The following is a 20,486-nucleotide window of genomic DNA, read 5'->3' on the forward strand; positions in this document are numbered from 1 at the left end:
GCCACTAGCATGACGCAAAACATCTAGGAAACTAGCAGAGGTGAACTAATTGCTAATTACTGTGGTGGGTGTAAAAGGTGGGCGAACTGGAGAACTGTCTGTTGAACTCAATCACAGGGATATTATTGGCATGATTCCCCGTTGAGGTCAGAAGTGTAGAATCTCTTCCCACCTTCAAGCGCAAACTGAAGACGCACCTCTTCAAGCAGCACCTCTCCCCATCCCTCCCTACCTCCCTGTGAACCTTAATTGTTGTCTTTCAGTGATTTACTTTTTTGTGTATTGGTATTTTTCATTTGGCTAGGTAAGCAGTGTTAAGTTTGGTCACTTTGACTTTGTTTGTTTGTTTGTTTATTTAAATAAAAAAATTAAAATAGGCCCTGGTCCTCATCTTTGTTGTACAGGTAGCAGTTGAAATTGTACTTCCCTCTAGGGCAGTGGTTCTTAACCTGGGTTTGATCCAATAAAATATATACCTATGTTTTGAAGAAATCATATTTTATTTTTCCAATTATGAAGGGTTCGGTGAATGCACTGATGAAGCTTGCAGGGTTCAGTACCTCCAATAAGGTTAAGAACCACTGCTCTAGGGTCTTTCAGCGCACTTATCCCTGGTTATGGGTATGCACTTTGTTGTACGTCGCTCTGAATAAGAGCGTCTGCCAAATGCCAATAATGTAATGTAATGTGATTAAAATGAGGTTTTCTACACTCAATAGCCCATGAAATCTCTCATTTACATAAGTATTCAGACCCTTTGTCTTTGGCACTCCAAATTGTGGTCAGGTGCATCCTGCATCCCTGATGTGTCTAGAACTTGATTGGAGTCCACCTGTGGCAAATAAAATTGACTGGACATAGTTTAGAAAGGCCCACACCTGTGTATATAAGGTCTCAGAATTCACACTGAATGTCAGGGCAAACACCAAGCCCATGGTACTCTCTAGATCTCTGTGGTAAAACTATGTTGAGGCATAGATCAGGGCAAAAGTAAATAAACATTGCTAAAGCTTTGAGTGCTCCCAGGAGCACGGTGGCCTCAATAATTGTGAAATGGAAGACGGGGGAATTCTGGAATCTCTCTCCCAGGAGAGTCAAATACAGCTGGGCAATTCATCCAAAATGAATTATCGTGTGTGTGTGTGTGTCTCCAGGCACGGGGAGAAGGTGAGCCTGAGCTCCAAGTGCGCGGAGATCGACCGTGAGATGATCGCAGCGCTGGGCGTGTCCAAGGCCGTCCTTAATCACGTCATCTTCTGCCACCAAGAGGAGTCCAACTGGCCACTTAGCGAGGGGAAGGCGCTCAAGCAGAAATTTGATGACATCTTCTCAGCCACAAGGTACTGCTTGTCATATATGGATGTCTACACGTCATATATACTGTCAGGTCCAGAATTATTGGCACCCTTGATGAAAATTAGCAAAAAAGAATGGAGAAAACAAATAATATCATTACTCAGATATATTGTAATTTTCCAACATGTGGAAAATATTTGACTTCATTAATGGTTCAATGGAATTTACCGAAATTACAAATTTTTCCAAAAAGAAACAAAAAATTACTGGCACCCCTGTTTTTAGTACTTGGTGCAACCTCCCCTGGCAAGGATAACGGCACTGAGCCTATTTCTATAATGTCCCTCCAAAGGTTGGAGAACACATTTGGAGCAATCTTGGACCATTCCTCCATGCAGAACCTTTCAAGATGTTTCATATCCTTAGGTTTGCGCTTATAGACTGCCCTGTTCAATTCAGACCACATGTTTTCGATAGGGTTTAAGTCCGGAGACTGAGATGGCCAATGCAGAACATTGATTTTGTTTTCACGGAACCATTTCTGTGTTGATTTTGAAGTATGTTTGGGGTCATTGTCTTGTTGAAAGGTCCACCTATGGCCAAGTCTCAGCTTCCTGGCAGAGAAAACCAGGTTTTTGGCTAAAATGTCCTGGTACTTGATGGAATTAATTATGCCGTTGATCCTAACAAGAGCCCCTGGACCACTGGCAGCAAAACAGCCCCAATAATCCACCACCATATTTGACGGTAGATATGAGGTGCTTTTCCTTGTATGTATCCCTTTTTTGACTCCAAACATGCCAACGGTTTACATGGTCAAATTTTGTTCAATTTTGGTCTCATCTGACCATAGCACCCTGTTCCAATGACGTTTCACAAACTCCAGATGCTTGAATTTGTTGGTTGTTCTTAGTAAGGGCTTTCTTTGTGCAACCCTTGTGACCCCAAGACGCAACTAAAGTCTGCAGTTCTTGAACTGTGGTCCTTGGGTTCTTCTTTGCCCCCTCACCATCTTCCTCACTGTGTGTGGGGGCAACATGCACTTGCATCCTCTCCCTGGCAAGTTTGCAACTGTTCCAGATGTTTGAAACTTTTTGATTGTGGTTAGTGGTATGTTTAACCATTTATGTATTTTTTTGAACCCATTACCTGACTTGTAGGTCAACAACCATCTGTCTCTTTTGATTTGACAGTTCTTTGACTTTCCCCATGGTAATGGATGACAAAGGGATTTTACATGTGTGTTACCTAATTTTTATACCCTAGGGAAACAGGAAGTGATGGAAGGCCACAATACAGTTTTTTAAGGCTGAGATTAACTTAAATAAGTAAAATTTTACTGCCCATTTAACTTGGTTTGGTTTTATTAAAAATAATCTTTATATACATAAATTTGACACCTACTTTTTTCATGAAAAAATAGTATTACTCAATAAAAAGAAAATAAAAATTAGAATAATTGTATTTGGATAAAAGTATATAGCTTTCCCATATGTTTGGACATAAAATATAGCTCATTATCTGTGTTGTTTATTTTATACAGCCTTTTTTTGCTCATTTTCATCAAGGGTGCCAATAATTCTTGACCTGACTAAAATTTTTTTTTAAAAACCACTATCATTAAGAAAGTTACAGACAAAGTGTCCATTTTTAGTCTGCAATCATAAATAGTCAAAAACAATGTATTGGCTTGGTTGAAATCTCAGAGACTTGCTCGATGGGTCATGTTTCAGTATTTTGACATTCCTTGCATTCATTAATTAACAATTAAAATGAATCGTCTAATTTTTTCAAATCTGCGTACAAATGTGGTCAGTCTTTCATAATTATGATTAATCACAGTATCAAAAAGTATTTTGATACTGTGATTAATTACAGTATCAATTTTCTTTAATTTTTTTAAAACTTTTTATATGTTCTGTTGAACTGAGTCTGCCGACTGAGTTGTGACTTCATGAACAGAATTTGAACTCCAAACGAGCACAGAAAGCAGAAAAAAGAAGAAATGGAATTTACCTGTGGTCTTACCCACAGAACGTTGGCCTCTCTTCCATAGAAGGAAGGGGAAACTTATTACATACCCAAAATAAATTCCCTACTCAACTACAGGCATAATCCTGGTGTCTTCTGAAAGGTAACCCTTTGGGCACTCCAAAGCTAAATGTTATTATGGGTCTCATGATGTTTAGAAATACTGTATTTTGCTTACTGAAGTATACAAGAGGTCGAGAAGATTGTAGAAATATGTACAATAATCACAATAATAACATCTTATATACCAATATATTCATTGAGGTCAATTGATTGATGTTTTTATCAAATACCCAACCCCCTCAACAAGTCAAGCACATTCCACAATTTCACACATGCTATGTATTATTCAAAAGCAGGCTTGCTCCTTATTTATAAGCATATTGGATAAGTGTTTCTAGACGATTACTTGCATGAAATGGGGTCACAATGATGCTCTCTATTGTGGAGCCAAACATGTTTTCACTATCTTCCTCAAAAATATTCACTCGAGAGTATTTGAGAGGCTAGAGAGATGAGCGTTTCCTTGGAAGTCCCCCAAAGGAAGTCCTCTATTTAGACTTAGGTATTGCACATTTGCTCTAAAATTTCAACCTTTTTGGCCCTAAAATCACAAGAACAGTTTTTACCAAAGTGTAACAGTCTCGGTTTGTGTATTTAAAATGCTATTGTTTCGTTACGCGGGTCATGGCCTTACAACCTATTATATATTAATTAATAATATAATATACTTTATTTAAACTCAATAGCGTCATTGGTCAAGACATTACAATGGAAAGAACACATTAAAATGACAGATGGTCGTGATGGTTGAGTGATTGTACCTTATCTGGCGCGTTCAGTTGTTTGTTGCATGACCATGATATGCAATGTTTTGTATGTCGATTTGGGTAAAGTCGTGAAACATACTTTTCCTGTTTCCTGTTTGGTGTTCACCAGGTACATCAAGGTCCTGGAGACCCTGCGACAGCTCAGGCTGAAGCAGGCCAACACGGTGAAGGGCTGCCAGACCGAGCTGCGCTACCTGAAGCAGAACAAGGAGAAGGCCCAGGAGATCCGGGACCTGCTCACCTCTAAAGAGTCCCAGCTGGCCGCCTCCAAGGAGAGCGTGCAGCGCATCGAGGGCCAGATCGAGCCCCTGGAGGTGGGTGTCTGCACGTCAGCTGTGGACAGCGGGTGTAGTTGCCATTGCAACCGTGCGGTGCTCTTTTTGCCCCCAATGCCCCCTCTCCCCCCCCACCCCTATTAATGGAATGACTTGACCCCATACCCCCCCCCCCACCCCGATGCGCACACACACACACGCGCGCAAGATATGATACCCTGTCTGCCTTCATCGCAACTCCCATCTGTACACACTGCAATGTAGTTACACTTATTCCATTTAACCCCATAAGTGATTAAAGTGATAAACTCTGCAAAGTCGAAAACATTAAACCGATAGGATGCAATTTTGCAAACGTTTTCGAAGATAATTGCACATAATTGCATAATTCTGGGATGCAGAATAAGACAACGTTCCTGGAGCATCTGTCTGTTAAGGGAGACGTAACGCACAGGTCACATCCATCTGTTAAGGGAGATGTAACGCGCAGGTCACATCCGTCTGTTAAGGGAGATGTAACGCACTGGTCACATCCGTCTGTTAAGGGAGATGTAATGCGCCGGTCACATCCGTCTGTTAAGGGCGATGTAACGCGCAGGTCACATCCGTCTGTTAAGGGAGATGTAATGCGCCGGTCACATCCGTCTGTTAAGGGCGATGTAACGCACAGGCCACATCCATCTGTTAAGGGAGATGTAACGCGCAGGTCACATCCGTCTGTTAAGGGAGATGTAACGTGCAGGTCGTATCTGTCTGTTAAGGAAGATGTAACGCGCAGGTCACATCCGTCTGTTAAGGGCGATGTAACGCACAGGTCACTCCGTCTGTTAAGGGAGATGTAATGCGCCGGTCACATCCGTCTGTTAAGGGAGATGTAATGCACAGGTCACATCCGTCTGTTAAGGGCGATGTAACGCACAGGTCACATCCATCTGTTAAGGGAGATGTAACGAACAGGTCACATCCCTCTGTTAAGGGAGATGTAACGCGCAGGTCACATCCGTCTGTTAAGGGAGATGTAATGTGCAGGTCACATCCGTCTGTTAAGGGAGATGTAACGTGCAGGTCACATCTGTCTTTTAAGGGAGATGTAACGTGCAGGTCGTATCTGTCTGTTAAGGGAGATGTAACGTGCAGGTCACATCCGTCTGTTAAGGGAGATGTAACGCACAGGTCACATCCGTCTGTTAAGGGAGATGTAATGCGCCGGTCACATCCGTCTGTTAAGGGCGATGTAACGCGCAGGTCACATCCGTCTGTTAAGGGAGATGTAACGCACAGGTCACATCTGTCCATAAGGGGTTAAGTAAATTCTTGAATGTCTGTTTTCACTTGGCTGCAACCAAATGACCCCCATGGACAATACAAACCTATTGATTGTTTGATTGGTCAGAACCGGTTGCTGGACATCGACACGACCCTGGGGAAGGTGATGAAGTTGGATAACGATATCAAGGCCCTGGACAGCAGGAAGAAGCAGATGGAGGAGGACCGGCATGAGCTGGAGGAGAAGATGGAGCAGGTACGCCGGCGTGGGGAATGTCTGCCGTTATATAGAGCCTTTTTCCTCAAAGCGCTTTACAATTAGTGCCTCTCATTCACCCATTCACACACACACTCACACACACACACACACACACCCACACCCACACCCACACCCACACCCACACCCACACGCACACGCACACGCACACGCACACGCACACGCACACGCACACACACACACACACACACACACTCACAGTGATTTGTGCGTACACTCATTCGCACACTACCCTGCCATGCATCGCCGGGAGCAATTTGGGGGTTAGGTGCGCTGCCCAGGGACACTGACACGCCCAGGGTGGGGGATGGAACCGGAAAGTGTCTGATGACCGCTCCTACCTCCTGAGTTAATGAGAGGGCCACAGCTGGCTGGGGGCAGTTTGAGACCCCCCCCCCCCCCCCCCCATATTATTAGATTCCTTGATACACATAAAATTCTTATTTTTTATGAGTGGGTGGTCCTTGATACACATAAAATTCTTAATTTTTATGAGGGGGTGGTCCTTGATACATATTAAATTATTATTTCTCCTGAGTGGGTGGTCCTTCATACACATTAAATTATTACTTCTTATGAGTGGGCAGTCCAGGATTTTAAAATATTTTTTTTAACAGAGAACATAAGATACTTTACAGAAGGTTTAAAAAACAGTTGGAGCACCCTCTGCCAACCTCTGACTTTGGGGAATTCCCCCCCGTCTACCCACTGAAGCACTCTTGGTGTCTGACCCTGTTGTGGTGCTGTAATCCTTTAAATGCACACATCGTAATTTCATGAGAGAAAAAAAACCGGTAAGTGCACAAATCTTATTTCCCACAACTGTTTTTTGCGTTGTTGCATCATATCTGCATCGTTGTTCTGTGACACATCGTCCAGCCAATAATAGGACAGATGATGCAATTGGAGAAGTATATGCCAAACTTCCCTTTCCCAAGCAGGGCCCCAGATTTTTTTCTGCTGGTGGTGCATCACAAATTGTAGTGCCATTTCTGACATTGCACAAATCAGTTATACATATTTTTTAATTGTCATACATTTTTTCATAGCAAACGGGAAACACAAGAGTGTGACATCTGTAGAAAATAAAGAGATTATTCTATTATATATACTATGAATTGCTTGCATTGTTAGACTGTAGAAACTGAAGGATGCTATTACACATGTGCATTAAAGTATGGCGATTTAAATGCATTGCACAACAGACACAGTGCATAGATTGAACTATTCAAAACAAATCACAGTCATGAAATAGAAAATAATATTAGAATAGAATAGAATGCTTTTTATTGTCATTGCACAGCTGTGCAACAGAATTTCAACTCAACAACTCAGTCTTGCATCAATATTGCGTCATAACAAAGCAAAATAACAATGTGTGAAATTGCAGCATTCCACTCCAGTTCCATTCAACTTTGGCTCTGTTGGCCTCTCTCCTCCATTATTGTACACTACTACTATGTTATTTTTATTTTTTACTGTTATTTTCTCATATTTTACTTTTGGTCTATTGATCTTTATTCATTGTTGTTTCTTTGACTTTGTGTGGATTCTCTTGTGTTTACAGACGGAACCTATAATATGGCTATTAAATAGGCTCATTCCACATTATACAGATAATTATACAGTAATAGGCTATGAAACGAGGAGTGTTGTTCAGTTTAAAAACATAATGAATTTATTAATATCTTTATTAATGTGGGGTTTTTTTTGTATCTTGCAGTCAGGTAAGATCTGCTGCTTCATGTATGATGTAGTACTGGGTTCAGCACGCACCGAAGTGAACCATCATCAGCAGTGTATTCCACCAAAGATCTCAGCTCACTAAGTGCATTTCAGGCCCCCCATACAGCATATTCAAACCCCCTGCCCCACTGCGGTCCACGGTCACAACCTCTGTGTGTTCATCATTATCGCCAACCCCGGTACGCAAGCCCAAATCTCCCACTTTCCAGGAATCTCAATCCTCGCCCACCATGTCACAATGTCACCATGTCACCATGTCAGCTAATGACGGCAATCTAAATATATCTTATTTGCATTAACCGGGGGCTCAGGATGTGTTTGAGCCTGGTGTGGGGGGTTTCTGGACCAATAAGAGTTTGGGAAAACCCCTGGGTGATGGTCGTGGCTTTTTGTAAGGAATATGACTGATTGTCACATGTTGGTAATGAGGAAAGGGATTTCCAGTAGCTGAGAGGCTGTTCAAATGTTCACGTTACAGGCTACCTTCTTTTTCCCTTCCCGGACCCATTAGTAGCTTTCTCCAGCCTTTGGGTGAGTGTGTCAACAGTGTCTGCACTTGCTTGTTTTTCCTCCTACCTCCCTGGTCGTTCCTACCAGGTGACTTGGAGGGGCTCAGTCTCTGACCCTCACCCCCTACAAACTGGAGTCCCGCAGGGCTCAGTTCTTGGTCCTCTCGGTTCTGTTATCTCTTCCCGTGGCTTTTCTTACCACTCTTACGCCGATGACACCCAACTCTTTATTTCCTTCCCCCCCGATACCCAGGTCACCACACAGATCTCTGCCTGCTTGGCTGATATCTCACAGATCTCTGTTCTCTCCCACCACATGAAGCTTAACCTTGCCAAAACTGAGCTTCTCTACATCCCTAACATCTCACCCTCGCTCTACTAGTATCCTCCACTGCCAGAACCTGCAGGTTCTTCCTCTACAATATACGCCGTATCCTTCATCTGCTGACGGAGAAAGCCACCCAGCTCCTAGTCCAGGCGCTCGTCATTTCGCGCCTGGATTACTGCAACTCCCTCCTAGCCGGTCTCCCAGCTTGTGCCATCAAGCCCCTCCAGCTGGTCCAGAATGCTGCAGCCCGCCTGATCACCAGTCAGCCCAGGTCGGCTCATGTCACGCCGCTCCTCATTGGCCTCCACTGGCTTCCTATTGCCGCACGCATCCGATTCAAGGCCCTAGTGTTGGCATTTCAGGCTGCTAAGGGGACTGCCCCACCTGATATACAATCTTTAATCACTCCCTACTCCCCAGCTAGACCACTCCGGTCTGCCAGCTCTGGTCGCCTTATGGTTCTCTCTCTACGAGCACCTGGCGGTCGAGCTGCACGTTCATGCCTGTTTTCCGCTCTGGTGCCTCAGTGGTGAAATGTCTTGCCTACCACTGTCAGGACAGCAGAATCCCTCCCCCTATTTCAACGCAGACTAGAAGCACACCTTTTCAAACTTTACCTTAGTCCTCCCTCCTGATTTCCCCCGCCCCCCTTTCTGATATCCCTATCCCTCTTGTCTAACCCCCAAAAAATACTTTACTAGCTATGGATGTGATGCTTTAACTTGTGGAAGAACCTATGCACTTGTAAGTCACTTTGGGCTAAATTTAAAAAAAGGTTATGTAAATGCCAAATAATCAGTCCTTCCGAGAACCATGATGCCGCAGTAGTGATTCATCATATAAGATTTGGCACTGAGAAGGATGAGGTTTCACTGATGGTGAAGAAGATAAGCTTCCTTCAGTTTGTGAATAACTACCGGATTTACCCTATCGCTTGGTTCACGAAAGGTGTTAAAACGACTCCACATGGCTTCAACCTGTCTGCGTTCTAAGAGAAGAATACGAGAATAAAGAACCGTTTCTTTCATTTGACTCTAACCCAAATAATATGGTTCCCTGAAATGAGGAGATAACGGCTGTGTGGCATACTACTTGTACTACATTTCAATGAAAATAAGCCTGGAAAGTAGTATGCTAGTATGCTTGTATGCGGTTTCCAGTACAGCATCAGTATAAAAAGTTCCGTAATTTCTAGAAGGTGAAACCAAAATGTATAAAAAAATAATCCTTTACTATAAACGCCGAAAATCTTTAACTTTAACAATGTGCCAATTGTTTCATTACGAATGTAAAATTGTGGAGTAGAAATGGCTTCACAGGTGTTTCTGATTTAGTTTGATTACCCAAGCACATCTTAACTTGCAGTTTTCTTCATCGAATGGTCACACTTTACAGTAAGGTTCATGAATTGCCATTAACTAATGTAGTTACGTTCATTTATTGACATATAAATGCACTAGTTAAAACCATGAAATTAACTTTTCATTAGTTTATGTATTTAAATATTAACCAATGTCTTAGTTGCATTAATATTTATACATTAGCAAAACATAGGATAAACCTAAAATTAGTTAACCATTAACAAATACATTAACTGTTTTTTTTCTGATATAAATTGGCATTAACTAATGTAGTTAACATGAATTAATGATGTACAAATACATAAACAAACCAGAACAGATTGACTTCTCAGTAGTCACTGATAGGTCTCCTCAGTTTAAATATAGACTACATAAAATCGAATTCAAAGGAAAATAAGTGAAGAAATAGAGGGGTTTCCAAAAGTTAAAGTATTTTTGCAAGATAGCAGAAAAAAAATGGGATTCTAACCACTGTGCAAAAATAGCTAAACCACTGAAAGTATCACCCTCGCTAAGGCTTCTCTTGGGAAGTTCTGTCACTGTGAAAAGACAACGTAATACTTTTGGCCTGAAAAGATGTGTAGCTGTCAAAAAGCCACAGCAGAGAAAAGGTAATTAACAAAAGAGAAGGACATTTGCACAAGTATACTGAAAATGGAGATGTGGCGTATGGTTGTATGGACCGATGAGTCAAAATTTCAGATTGTCAGAGGCCAGCAAAGTAATGAAAGACACTCGGAGCCAACTATTTTTCTCGATTTGGCTCTGAACAGCACAAATTTAGATGTGTAATCTAACAATTCACATGTGGTTGAAGTGCACATTGTCAGCTTTTATTGAAGGTTATTTTAACATATTTTGGTTTCACCATAGATATTACATTTTTATACATAGTCCCCCTCCTCCCATTTCAGGGCATCATGATGTTTGGGACAAATGGTTTCCCAGCTGTTTCTGATTAATCAGGTGTGTTCAACAATTGCTTTGTTAGAGCAGGTATAAGTGAGCTTTCAGTATCTAGCCTTTTGATTGCCTTTAAATTCTTTTTTTGGTGTTTGGCAACATGAGGATTAGCCGCTGGTTGTTTTGTTGATTAAGATTTCAAATTTTTTCCTACTCTAAATATTTTTTTAAGAATTGTTGCAAAAAATATCTTAAATCTATTTCTTTCCACATTTGCGATCTGAATGTCACAGTTGCCATGGTGATCATAATCAGCCTGAACAGCCTGCCTGTGTATTGCCCCGAGTCTTATAGTTGGCTAGCTACTAAACTAAATATAAAAAAGTCTAATGGATTTCAAATATGCGATGGCCGATAAAGAACAAAGAAAACGAAGACCCAATTGGACAGAGTTGGGTAGTCACGATAACATGTGCACAGCTGTTGGGCCCTTAAACAAGTCCCTTGACCCCACATTACACCAGGGGGGATTGGCTAAATAAGTTATAGTTATTATGGTAAATGGTTGTGCTGTACAATTGATGCTTCACATTCACCCATTCATACACACACACACACACACACACACACACACACACACACACACACCAACGATGATTGGCTGCTATGGAAGGCACCAACCTGCTCATCAGGAGCAGTTGTGGGTTAGGTGTCTTGCTCAGGGACACCTTGACACACCTAGGGTGGAATCGAACCTGCAACCCTCCGACTGCCAGACGACTGCTCTCACCTCCTGAGCCGATGTCACCCCCCATTACCGATCGGGTCTGCCGCAGGTGTTCCAGGGCTCAGACGAGCAGCTCCAGGAGATGTACCAGAACCACCAGCGCACCGTGCGGGAGAAGGAGCGCCGCCTGGAGGCCTGTCAGAGAGACACGGAGCGGGCGCAGCGGGAGTGCCAGAGGCTCAACCGGCTGAAGTCAGAGCTGCTGGTGGAGCAGGGTACGTCTCAGCCTACTGCACTGTGCGCCACCACCGCCATGTCAACCCAAATGAAAAACATTTCCTTTTTTTCTTTTTTCTTTTTTTCTTTGCTTGTGATTTCTGGGGTTGATGCTTTTCTGTGCCCCTTGCTGTAGTTTTAAAACTCAATATTTCAGATGCTTTTCAAAAACATGTCCCTGAAAAGTAGCTTGAGTCTACTTCAGTGCAAGGAGGGTGTGGAATCTGATTCGATGGGATCTTTATTGCTGTTCAGTGTTGGGCAGAACCTCAGTATTGTATGTTTGTTATGTCTGGATGCCAATTGTCTGTGATTATTATTTCTGAATGCGATTTATTTTCTGGTGTGATTTACTTTATTGTTTTAATTTGTTTGTTTGTTTGATTGTTTGTTTTACTGTTTATTTGTTTTACTGTTTGACTGTTTGTGTGTCTTATTTGTTTGATTAATTGATTGTTTGCTTGTTTGATTGTTTAGTTGTTTGCTTAACTGTTGTTTGATTGATTGTTTGTGTATTTGTTTATTTATTTGACTGTTTGCTTATGTGTTTGTTTCATTGTTTGCTTGTTTGTTTGACTGTTTATTTATGTGTTTGTTTCATTGCTATTTGATTGTTTAATTGTTTGCTTGTTTGTTTGTTTGACTGTTTGTTTATATATTTGTTTGATTATTGTTTGTTTGTTTTTGTTTGTTTGGCAGGTCGCCTCCAGCTCCAAGCTGACCGGCAGGCCCAGAGCATGCGGAACCGAGACTCCCAGGTGAAGGGTCTGGCCTCACACCTGGGGATGGAGGGGTACGAGCGTGTCCCCTTCAGCGAGCGCCAGCTCAAGAGCTTCCACCAGCAGGTGAAGGAGAGGCAGGACCGTGAGACTGAGGCAGCCAATCAGGCCATGGTAAGACCGAATGCCCGTACACACTGTAATCCAGCCAGGAGAGGGCGCCAGTCGCCAGTCATAGCACACTTTTGGAATTCATAGGCTGGGTACAATTCTGACTGTAGTTTTTTCTAAATTCTTGGTCTTTATTCTAGAACTCCATCGCTTTTGGTCACCACCCGTGATTGTTTAGAATGTTCAGTTTGAAATTCTACATTCTAATCACGTGTTTGTGATCTGCTCTACAAGGGTAAAAACGGTGTTGGCCAATGCAGAACTGGATTTTCTTTTGCCCCTGATGGCCTGGGATTTCTAAATATTCAGGGTATTATACAGCCAATCAGATGTAGGGGTAGTGATTAGGAGGCCACGGCTTGTAACATCTCTTCTGATGGACAGCACCTGATAAATCTCTGTGGCTCTGTTGCTGTGATGGGGCATTGGGTTTCCATTTTGTGCAGAGGAAGAGCGCCCCTTGCTGCCCATAAGGTAGCTTCTATGCTTCTAATGAAGGTTCCAGCCTGAACCTTCCAGCCAGAACTTTATCACAAAGCTGCCCAACCAGGTCCTGAACATCTACCCCCCCTGTAGTTTAAGTCCAGCCCTAATTTGGCACAGCTGATTCTACTAATCAGCAGCTCAACAAGATCTCTAGCTGTTGGGTTGGATTGAAAACCTACAGGATGGTAGACCTCCAGGAACTTGGGCATTGGGTTAGGCAGCCCTGCTCTTGCTGTTGAATGAGGTGAGCTTTGTTATGGTTGCAGTGAAAAACAGGTTGGTAGATCTTCGGGTACAGGGTTGGGCGGCCCTGGGTTAGATTCTTGAGCACTTTTATGGACAAGGCCGTCATGCTAAATGAATGAAGTGTAAAAGCTGTGAATGTACTCTTCCCTCTCCCCCTCCCAGAGGGACATGCAGGAGAAGGAATCCACGAAGCAGCGGGCCATCGATGAGATCCGGGACAGGAAGACGGGTCTGGAGCGCACGGTGGAGCTGAAGAGGGACCTGCAGCAGAAGCGGCAGCAGGAGCTGAGGAACGCCCGCGGGGACCTGCAGCAGCTGGAGGGCTCCTCCGCCCGTCTGCAGGAGCTGGAGCAGGAGCTGGCCAAGGCGGTGAGCCGGCCCCGCCCTGCCCCCTCCTGGTGCCGTGCTGAACTGCAGCAGCGGGGGGCTGCCCCCCAGGGCTGCATTACGTTACATTACTGCCACTTATCCGTAGCGACGTGTACCGTTTTTGCATTTCTTTCATGGTATCCATTCTATCAATAGCCAGATATATACTTGAAGGGATTCGGGTTAAATATGTTGCTTAACCCTTTGATATTTTTTTTTAAACCAAAAGGTCAGTGATCTAGATCTAGAATTGTGATATCAGCATTAAAATTTTAAGAACATTCTAATCACTTATTTGTGACCTCACACCTTATAGGGTAGAGTTAAGGGCTCAATGGCAGTGTCCAACCTTTGAATTGAAACACTGCAACCTAGTTTTCCTAATCAAATCAATGTCATTCTTATAGTGCTTTTTACATTGAACCGTCTGAAAGATGCTTTACAGAGTAACAGAAGGGAAACTGGGCAAAACCTGAGCGTGAAAAGCAAGCAGTGACACTAGCGAGAAAAAAGGATACAGGCCCAGTTCCCTAACCCCTGTACTGCAGGTTCCATTGTGTGTGGCAGGAGCTCACGGCCCGTCTCTCTCTCTCTTTCCGCCGTTCCTCCAGGAGCGGGAGCTGGAGAACGCCGTGCAGGCCTCGGACGTGGACGGCCTGAAGGCCGAGCTCCTGGAGCTGCAGACGGAGAAGGCCCAGATGGACCGCAGCCAGCGGAAGCTGGACCAGGAGATGGAGACACTCAACGCCCACACCAAGACCCGCACCGAGATGGACATGCTGAGGAAGGACAAGGTAGGAGCGCTCCAGCGACACAGATCTGCTGGTTCATCGCTAACATGTGGTGTAATGCCTTTCCTTCCATTACATTACATTACATTACATTACATTAATGCCATTTGGCAGACTCTCTTATCCAGAGTGACGTACAGTTGAGACAATCCTCCCCTGGAGCAATGCAGGGTTATGCAGGCCTTGCTCAAGGGCTCAACGGCCATGCAGATCTTATTGTGGATCGAACCAACAACCTTGCGGGTCCCAGTCGTCTGCCTTAACCACTACGCTTCCAGCCTATTCTCTTTTATTACCTGATGCGGTAATACATTGATCCATTGGGCGTTGATAAGCCAATCAGCAGCAAGGTTGTGCAATGTCTGTGATCATTTTTTACTACATTGCTGTTATTTAGCTTTTGCTTTTATCCTAAGTGACTTACAGTTGATTAGACTAAGCAGGGGCCAATCCCCCTTGGATCAATGTGTTACTCAAAGGCCAAGCAGCTGACCTGATCTTGTGACTACACTGGGGCTTGAACCACCAACCTTCTGTGTCCCAGTCAAGCACCCAGTTGAGCCTCGGGTGGTCCGTTTACAAGCAGGCCTGGGAAATATACTGTAACTGTAATTATCCATCGGCAACATGTCGGGTTCTTTCTTTCAGTCCTTTTGTCTTTAATTATATCAGATGTGCTAATAAACATTAAACTTCAGAGACGTCTCGAACATCACAGCCGTCAGCCATAGGGTGTTATTAATACAGGCAATCAACGGGGGGATCATGTGATATGGTCCTGTCAATCATTTGGAAGCTGCAAGGCCTTGTATGTCACCCAGACCTATTGAGAGGGGGGGGGGGGCGGGTTGGCAGAGTGTACATTACATGCATTATTGGCATTTGGCAGACGCTCTTATCCAGAGCGACTAAGCAGGAGACAATCCTCCCCTGTGGCAATGCAGGGTTAAGGGCCTTGCTCAAGGGCCCTACGGCAGTGCGGATCTTATTGTGGCTACACCGGGATTAGAACCACCAACCTTGCGTGTCCCAGTCATTTACCTTAACCACTACGCTACAGGCCGCCCATAGTAGGCTTTAGATTAGTTTTAGTGTAGTCTTTAGATTAGTGATAGTCCTATCTTCTATCCTCTGCCGACTTGCTTAGGATCCCGCTGTTGAGTTATTTCTGTTGCTGTTTGCCAAATATTACATTTATAAGTTTCTTCCTTACCCTTTCTAAAGCCGTTGTCTTTCATATTTTTTAATTATTCAGACGGATAAGGAAGAGCAGGTGCGGAAAATTAAGTCCAGGCACAACGAGGAGCTGACATCCCTCCTGGGGCACTTCCCCAACAAGAAGCAGCTTGAGGACTGGATCCACAGCAAGAACCGTGAGGTCAACCAGACCAGAGACAAGACCTATAAACTCAGGTATGAACCGCAAGATCAACTAGACCAGAGACAAGCTCTGCAAAGTCAGGTAAAAACCACAAGATCAACCAGACCAGAGCGAAGCTCTACAAAGTCAGGTACGAACCGCAAAATTAACCAGACCAGAGAGAAGCTCTACAAAGTCAGGTACGAACCGCAAAATCAACCAGACCAGAGACAACCTCAGGTAAGAACCACGAGATCAACCAGACCAGAGACAAGCTCTACAAACTCTCTACAAACAGCTTCTCTTCTTCTTTGATTTCAGTCGGGATGTGCTGGTATAATTTCAGTAATGTCTGGTGTCATTTCAGTAAGGACCTGGCCTCAGCGGAGCAGAATAAGAGCCACTGCAGCGCTGAGATCCGGAGGAAGGAGCAGGACCTGGCGAGGTTCGAGGAGCAGCTGTTCAACGTCTGCGGCAGCCAGGACTTCCAGTCCGATCTGGGCAAGCTGCAGGAAGACCTGGAGAAGTGCTCCAAGCAGAGAGGTACCGAGTTCAGTCATGAAGTCTTGATTGGTTATTTATTTTTGGCCACTGGATGGTGCCGTTTTACAGAATAACATACTTAAAAAATGGCCCGAACCAGAGCATTGGGGATATCATGATTAGTGACTAAGTCTGCCCTCTATCAACTTCTGGTTTTAGTTTAGTTTTTTGTAGAACATGCATGATCAGTGGCCCAACTGTGTCACTTCTCTTATTTTGTGTCAGATACTTATTTTGAGATTACTTATTATGGCCACAGTGGCGCTTGAACCACCAACCTTCCAGGTCTCAGTCATATTCATTAGCCACTAGGCTATAGGCTCTCTACTTGTCTGTTTGATGATGCGTGTGTCCGTGTTTGATGATGTGCCTGTCTGTGTTTGATGATGCACGTTTCCGTGTTTGATGATTCCCGTGTTTGATGCACGTGTCCGTGTTCGGTGTCTGTGTTTGATGATGTGCGTGTCTGTGTTTGATGATGCACGTTTCCGTGTTCGGTGTCTGTGTTTGATGATGTGCGTGTCTGTGTTTGATGATGCACGTTTCCGTGTTCGGTGTCCGTGTCTGGCGTGCCCAGCGATGTTGGCGGGAGCCACGGCAGTGTACACCCAGTTCATCAGCCAGCTGACGGAGGAGACGGAGCCCTGCTGCCCCGTCTGCCAGCGCACCTTCCCCGCGGAGGCCGAGCTTCAGGACGTGATCAACGACATGCAGTCCAAGCTCCGCCTCGTGCCCGACAAGCTGAAGAACACCGAGCAGGACCTGAAGAGGAAGGAGAGGAAGCGCGACGAGATGATGGCCCTCAAGCCAATCAGGTGAGAGAGGGGGTGCGGGCGCAGCCAATTACGCGACGGGCTGGGGGACGGGACCTGCGTCTCATTGGTGGATACTGCGTAGGGTTTGCGCAGTAAGCTCAGGGGCGGTTTTTAAAATGATCTGTTTGGTAGTTTTAAGTGCTTGGATTTCTCTTTGTTGTTGAGTGATTGATTCTCCTGAAAAGCTTCACATCCACATTTTATGTAAAATAGGGGTAAGAATAGAGGATGAAAGAGGTGACACTTCTTATGGTTGTCAATGCCATTTTCATTTTGTTTTATTGATGGCCTGCAGTACTTGCTGCACAATTCTTATGAATCCCATAATACTTAGAGGGCTGGAACGAGACCTTACAAAGAGCTTGATTTTGCTGCTTAAGCAGTTGTGGGAGCTCTGTTTTGTTGTCCTGGCTGTGTGTGTGTGTGTGTGTGTGTGTGTGAGAGAGAGTGAGAGAGTGAGAGAGTGAGAGAGTGAGAGAGTGAGAGAGTGAGTGAGAGTGTGTGTTGACCCCTTTACCTTAGCAGCATATAGCTCTGGGGTGTGTGCAATTCTCAACATCTTCCACTAGAGGGCAATCAACTTCACAAACAAGTAGTTTCAACCTCTCTGGGCTTTCCTGAGCCTCATGTAGAGACTATCTTGCACTGTGTGTGTGTGTGTGTGTGTGTGTGTGTGTGTGGGTGATGCTCTTTGAGTTCCGAGTGACAGAAATTAGTAACTAATATTAATCCACCATAAAAAAAGTTCCAGTTGTGGACATGTGGGCGTATTATTGTATCCCATAATGCAATGCCGAACTGTTTCATGATAAGCCTCACAGAGCAGTGGTTCTCATTTGATCTGAATTACCTACCTGATTGTGCTTCTTATGTGACGTCATGTGGGGGTTAAGCACCATTAACAGTCACGCAATCACCGTGTGCCGCGTCATCTGTTGCACATCCGTGTTTATTGTCATCTGTTGCACATCCGTGTTCCTATGTTATTCCCGTTAAAAGGCAGTCCCTGTCCGAGCTCCAGGAGCACGAGCTTCCAGAACTCCGGAACAAGCTGCAGGGCATCAACCGGGAAATTGAGCGTCTGAAAGGGGACATCGAGGAGCAGGAGACCCTGCTGTCCCTGCTCATGTCTGAGGAGGACACGGCCAAAGCCTGCCTACAGGACATCTCCCTGATGGACCGGTACCAGGTAAGGACATCCTCCTGATGGACAGGTACCAGGTAAGGACATCCTCCTGATGGACAGGTACCAGGTAAGGAAATCCTCCTGATGGACTGGTACCAGGTAAGGACATCTCCCTGATGGACAGATACCAGGTAAGAACATCTCTCTGATGGACAGGTACCAGGTAAGGACATCTCTCTGATGGACAGTTACCAGGTAAGGACATCTCCCAGATGGACAGGTACCAGGTAAGGACATGTCCCAGATGGACAGGTACCAGGTAAGGACATCTCCCTGATGGACAGGTACAGTTGGAGCAATAATTATTTGATCCCTTGCTGATTTTGTAGGTTTGCCCACTTACAAAGAATGGAACTGTGTAGAATCTTAATCATAGGTACATTTTAACATTGAGAGACAGAATATCACAAAATAATCCATCAATCAGAGGCATCAATTGTAAAGTGCTTTGTATGAAAGCGTTATATAAATGCAGTTTACCATTTACAGTGCTGCCTTTGGCTCGGAGTGGGCTACTCTGAAATTGCTGTTAGAAACGCGGTTAACAGGCCTTGCTCACCACATTTTACCACTTGCTCACCACGCTTACATTTTTTAAGTCATGTTCATTTGTAGCTTTGTTAACATTTCATTTCTTGCTATGATTTTGGAAACGGTACTTTTTCCAAGTGTCTTTAATGAACTAATCTGGGTATCGTAGCTTATTTTTGCTGTAGTTTAGTGTTTTTAATTCCAGGGGAATTAACACGTTCTTTTTTGAAGCCTCTCTTCCAAAGTAGATTAGCTTCACTCTTGGCATATTTCAGTGCCTAGGCAAAGACTGTTATGGACTTTATGGGGCTTTTGGCTTTAGGTCTCCAGGCTATTGCAGTGCTTTACTGCACACCTGACAACCTCTGCTTACTATAAGGCATAAGAACATAAGGACATAAGTCCTGCATATTGGCAAATACAGGTAACATTTTGTTTTGCCTGTCGATTTCCCTGAGAAAAATGCAAGGAAATGCAGTGTTCGTTATACGAAGGAATCAAATAGGCCACATCATGCAACACCTGCTCCAACAGCCCCAACCCGTCCCAGAGCTTCTCCACCTCCACATGTATCTGTGGGCGCTCCATCTTGTCTACTTTCTCGAAAGTGCTCTACACTACCTTCCCCTCCCCACTGTATTCTATTCAGTTTATACAGTTTGAAGAGAAAGATGTCGACACTGCCATTTTTTTGAACAGATTAATATTCCTTTTCTTTGCTTGCTGTAAAAGAGTAACACAGACTTGATCAAATTTGCTAATGGAATTGCTCATTTGGAATTGAATGTGTAATGTTTCCACTACATTTGAAACATTGAACTAAAAACTATTAAAAAGTATTTGCACTTTATTTGCTTTTCATTTGAACACAACTGTATGTCAGCTAGTTCATATAAATTTACCGAAGGGGATGCTCCAAAAACTGGAGCACTGTTGAGCTCTGCAACGGTTGTTTGCCTTTTGTTGAGGTTATGTTGTGACTTGTCAATGCCTGGAGGACCTATATGTTTCTATAATTTTAGACTGTGTTGAAATGGCTGCCTTAGCATTTATTAAACATGTATTTTAATTTATTTTGGTCAGATTTAAGTGACACACCTACTCATTCTGAAAGGGATGTTTCAAAAGCAGATCAGACATGAATAATTTCTCTGTTGCTTTTTAAATCTACCTGGGTGCTCTTGTAGGCTTTTGAGAACAATGAAGACGTGAGCATAGACTATGTGGAGATATGATTATGACCATCAGCCGTGCGTTTCCTCAGTGTAGTTCTGTGAAATCAGGCCTCCAGGTGCTGAGACGTTAGACTGGATGCTGAAACCGCTGCATCTCCAGGCCAGACCACGGCCTGTATAACACTGTTATCCTCCAGCAGAGGCGGGGGAGCGGAGGCGGGCAACATTGCTGTCATTCCAGCCTTAGTCAGCGTTAAATACAGCCGATG

General features: G+C 44.1%; 1 protein-coding gene across 3 annotated transcripts in view; it reads left to right on the top strand.

Annotated features, from left to right (window-relative positions):
- Window positions 1-20,486, top strand: part of rad50 (RAD50 homolog, double strand break repair protein) — a 37,453-nt gene that overhangs the window by 5,251 nt on the left and 11,716 nt on the right. For all 3 annotated transcript variants that reach the window (XM_061250333.1, XM_061250334.1, XM_061250335.1), the window contains 11 exons: window positions 1,155-1,340; window positions 4,267-4,471; window positions 5,826-5,954; window positions 11,659-11,824; window positions 12,525-12,718; window positions 13,610-13,816; window positions 14,428-14,610; window positions 15,863-16,020; window positions 16,335-16,510; window positions 17,088-17,325; window positions 18,325-18,514. In XM_061250333.1, the coding sequence (XP_061106317.1) occupies window positions 1,155-1,340; window positions 4,267-4,471; window positions 5,826-5,954; window positions 11,659-11,824; window positions 12,525-12,718; window positions 13,610-13,816; window positions 14,428-14,610; window positions 15,863-16,020; window positions 16,335-16,510; window positions 17,088-17,325; window positions 18,325-18,514 (2,032 nt within the window). The remainder of the gene's footprint in view (window positions 1-1,154; window positions 1,341-4,266; window positions 4,472-5,825; window positions 5,955-11,658; window positions 11,825-12,524; window positions 12,719-13,609; window positions 13,817-14,427; window positions 14,611-15,862; window positions 16,021-16,334; window positions 16,511-17,087; window positions 17,326-18,324; window positions 18,515-20,486) is intronic.

The sequence above is a fragment of the Conger conger genome, chromosome 7 (genome assembly GCF_963514075.1).
Source record: "Conger conger chromosome 7, fConCon1.1, whole genome shotgun sequence".
NCBI lineage: Eukaryota > Metazoa > Chordata > Actinopteri > Anguilliformes > Congridae > Conger > Conger conger.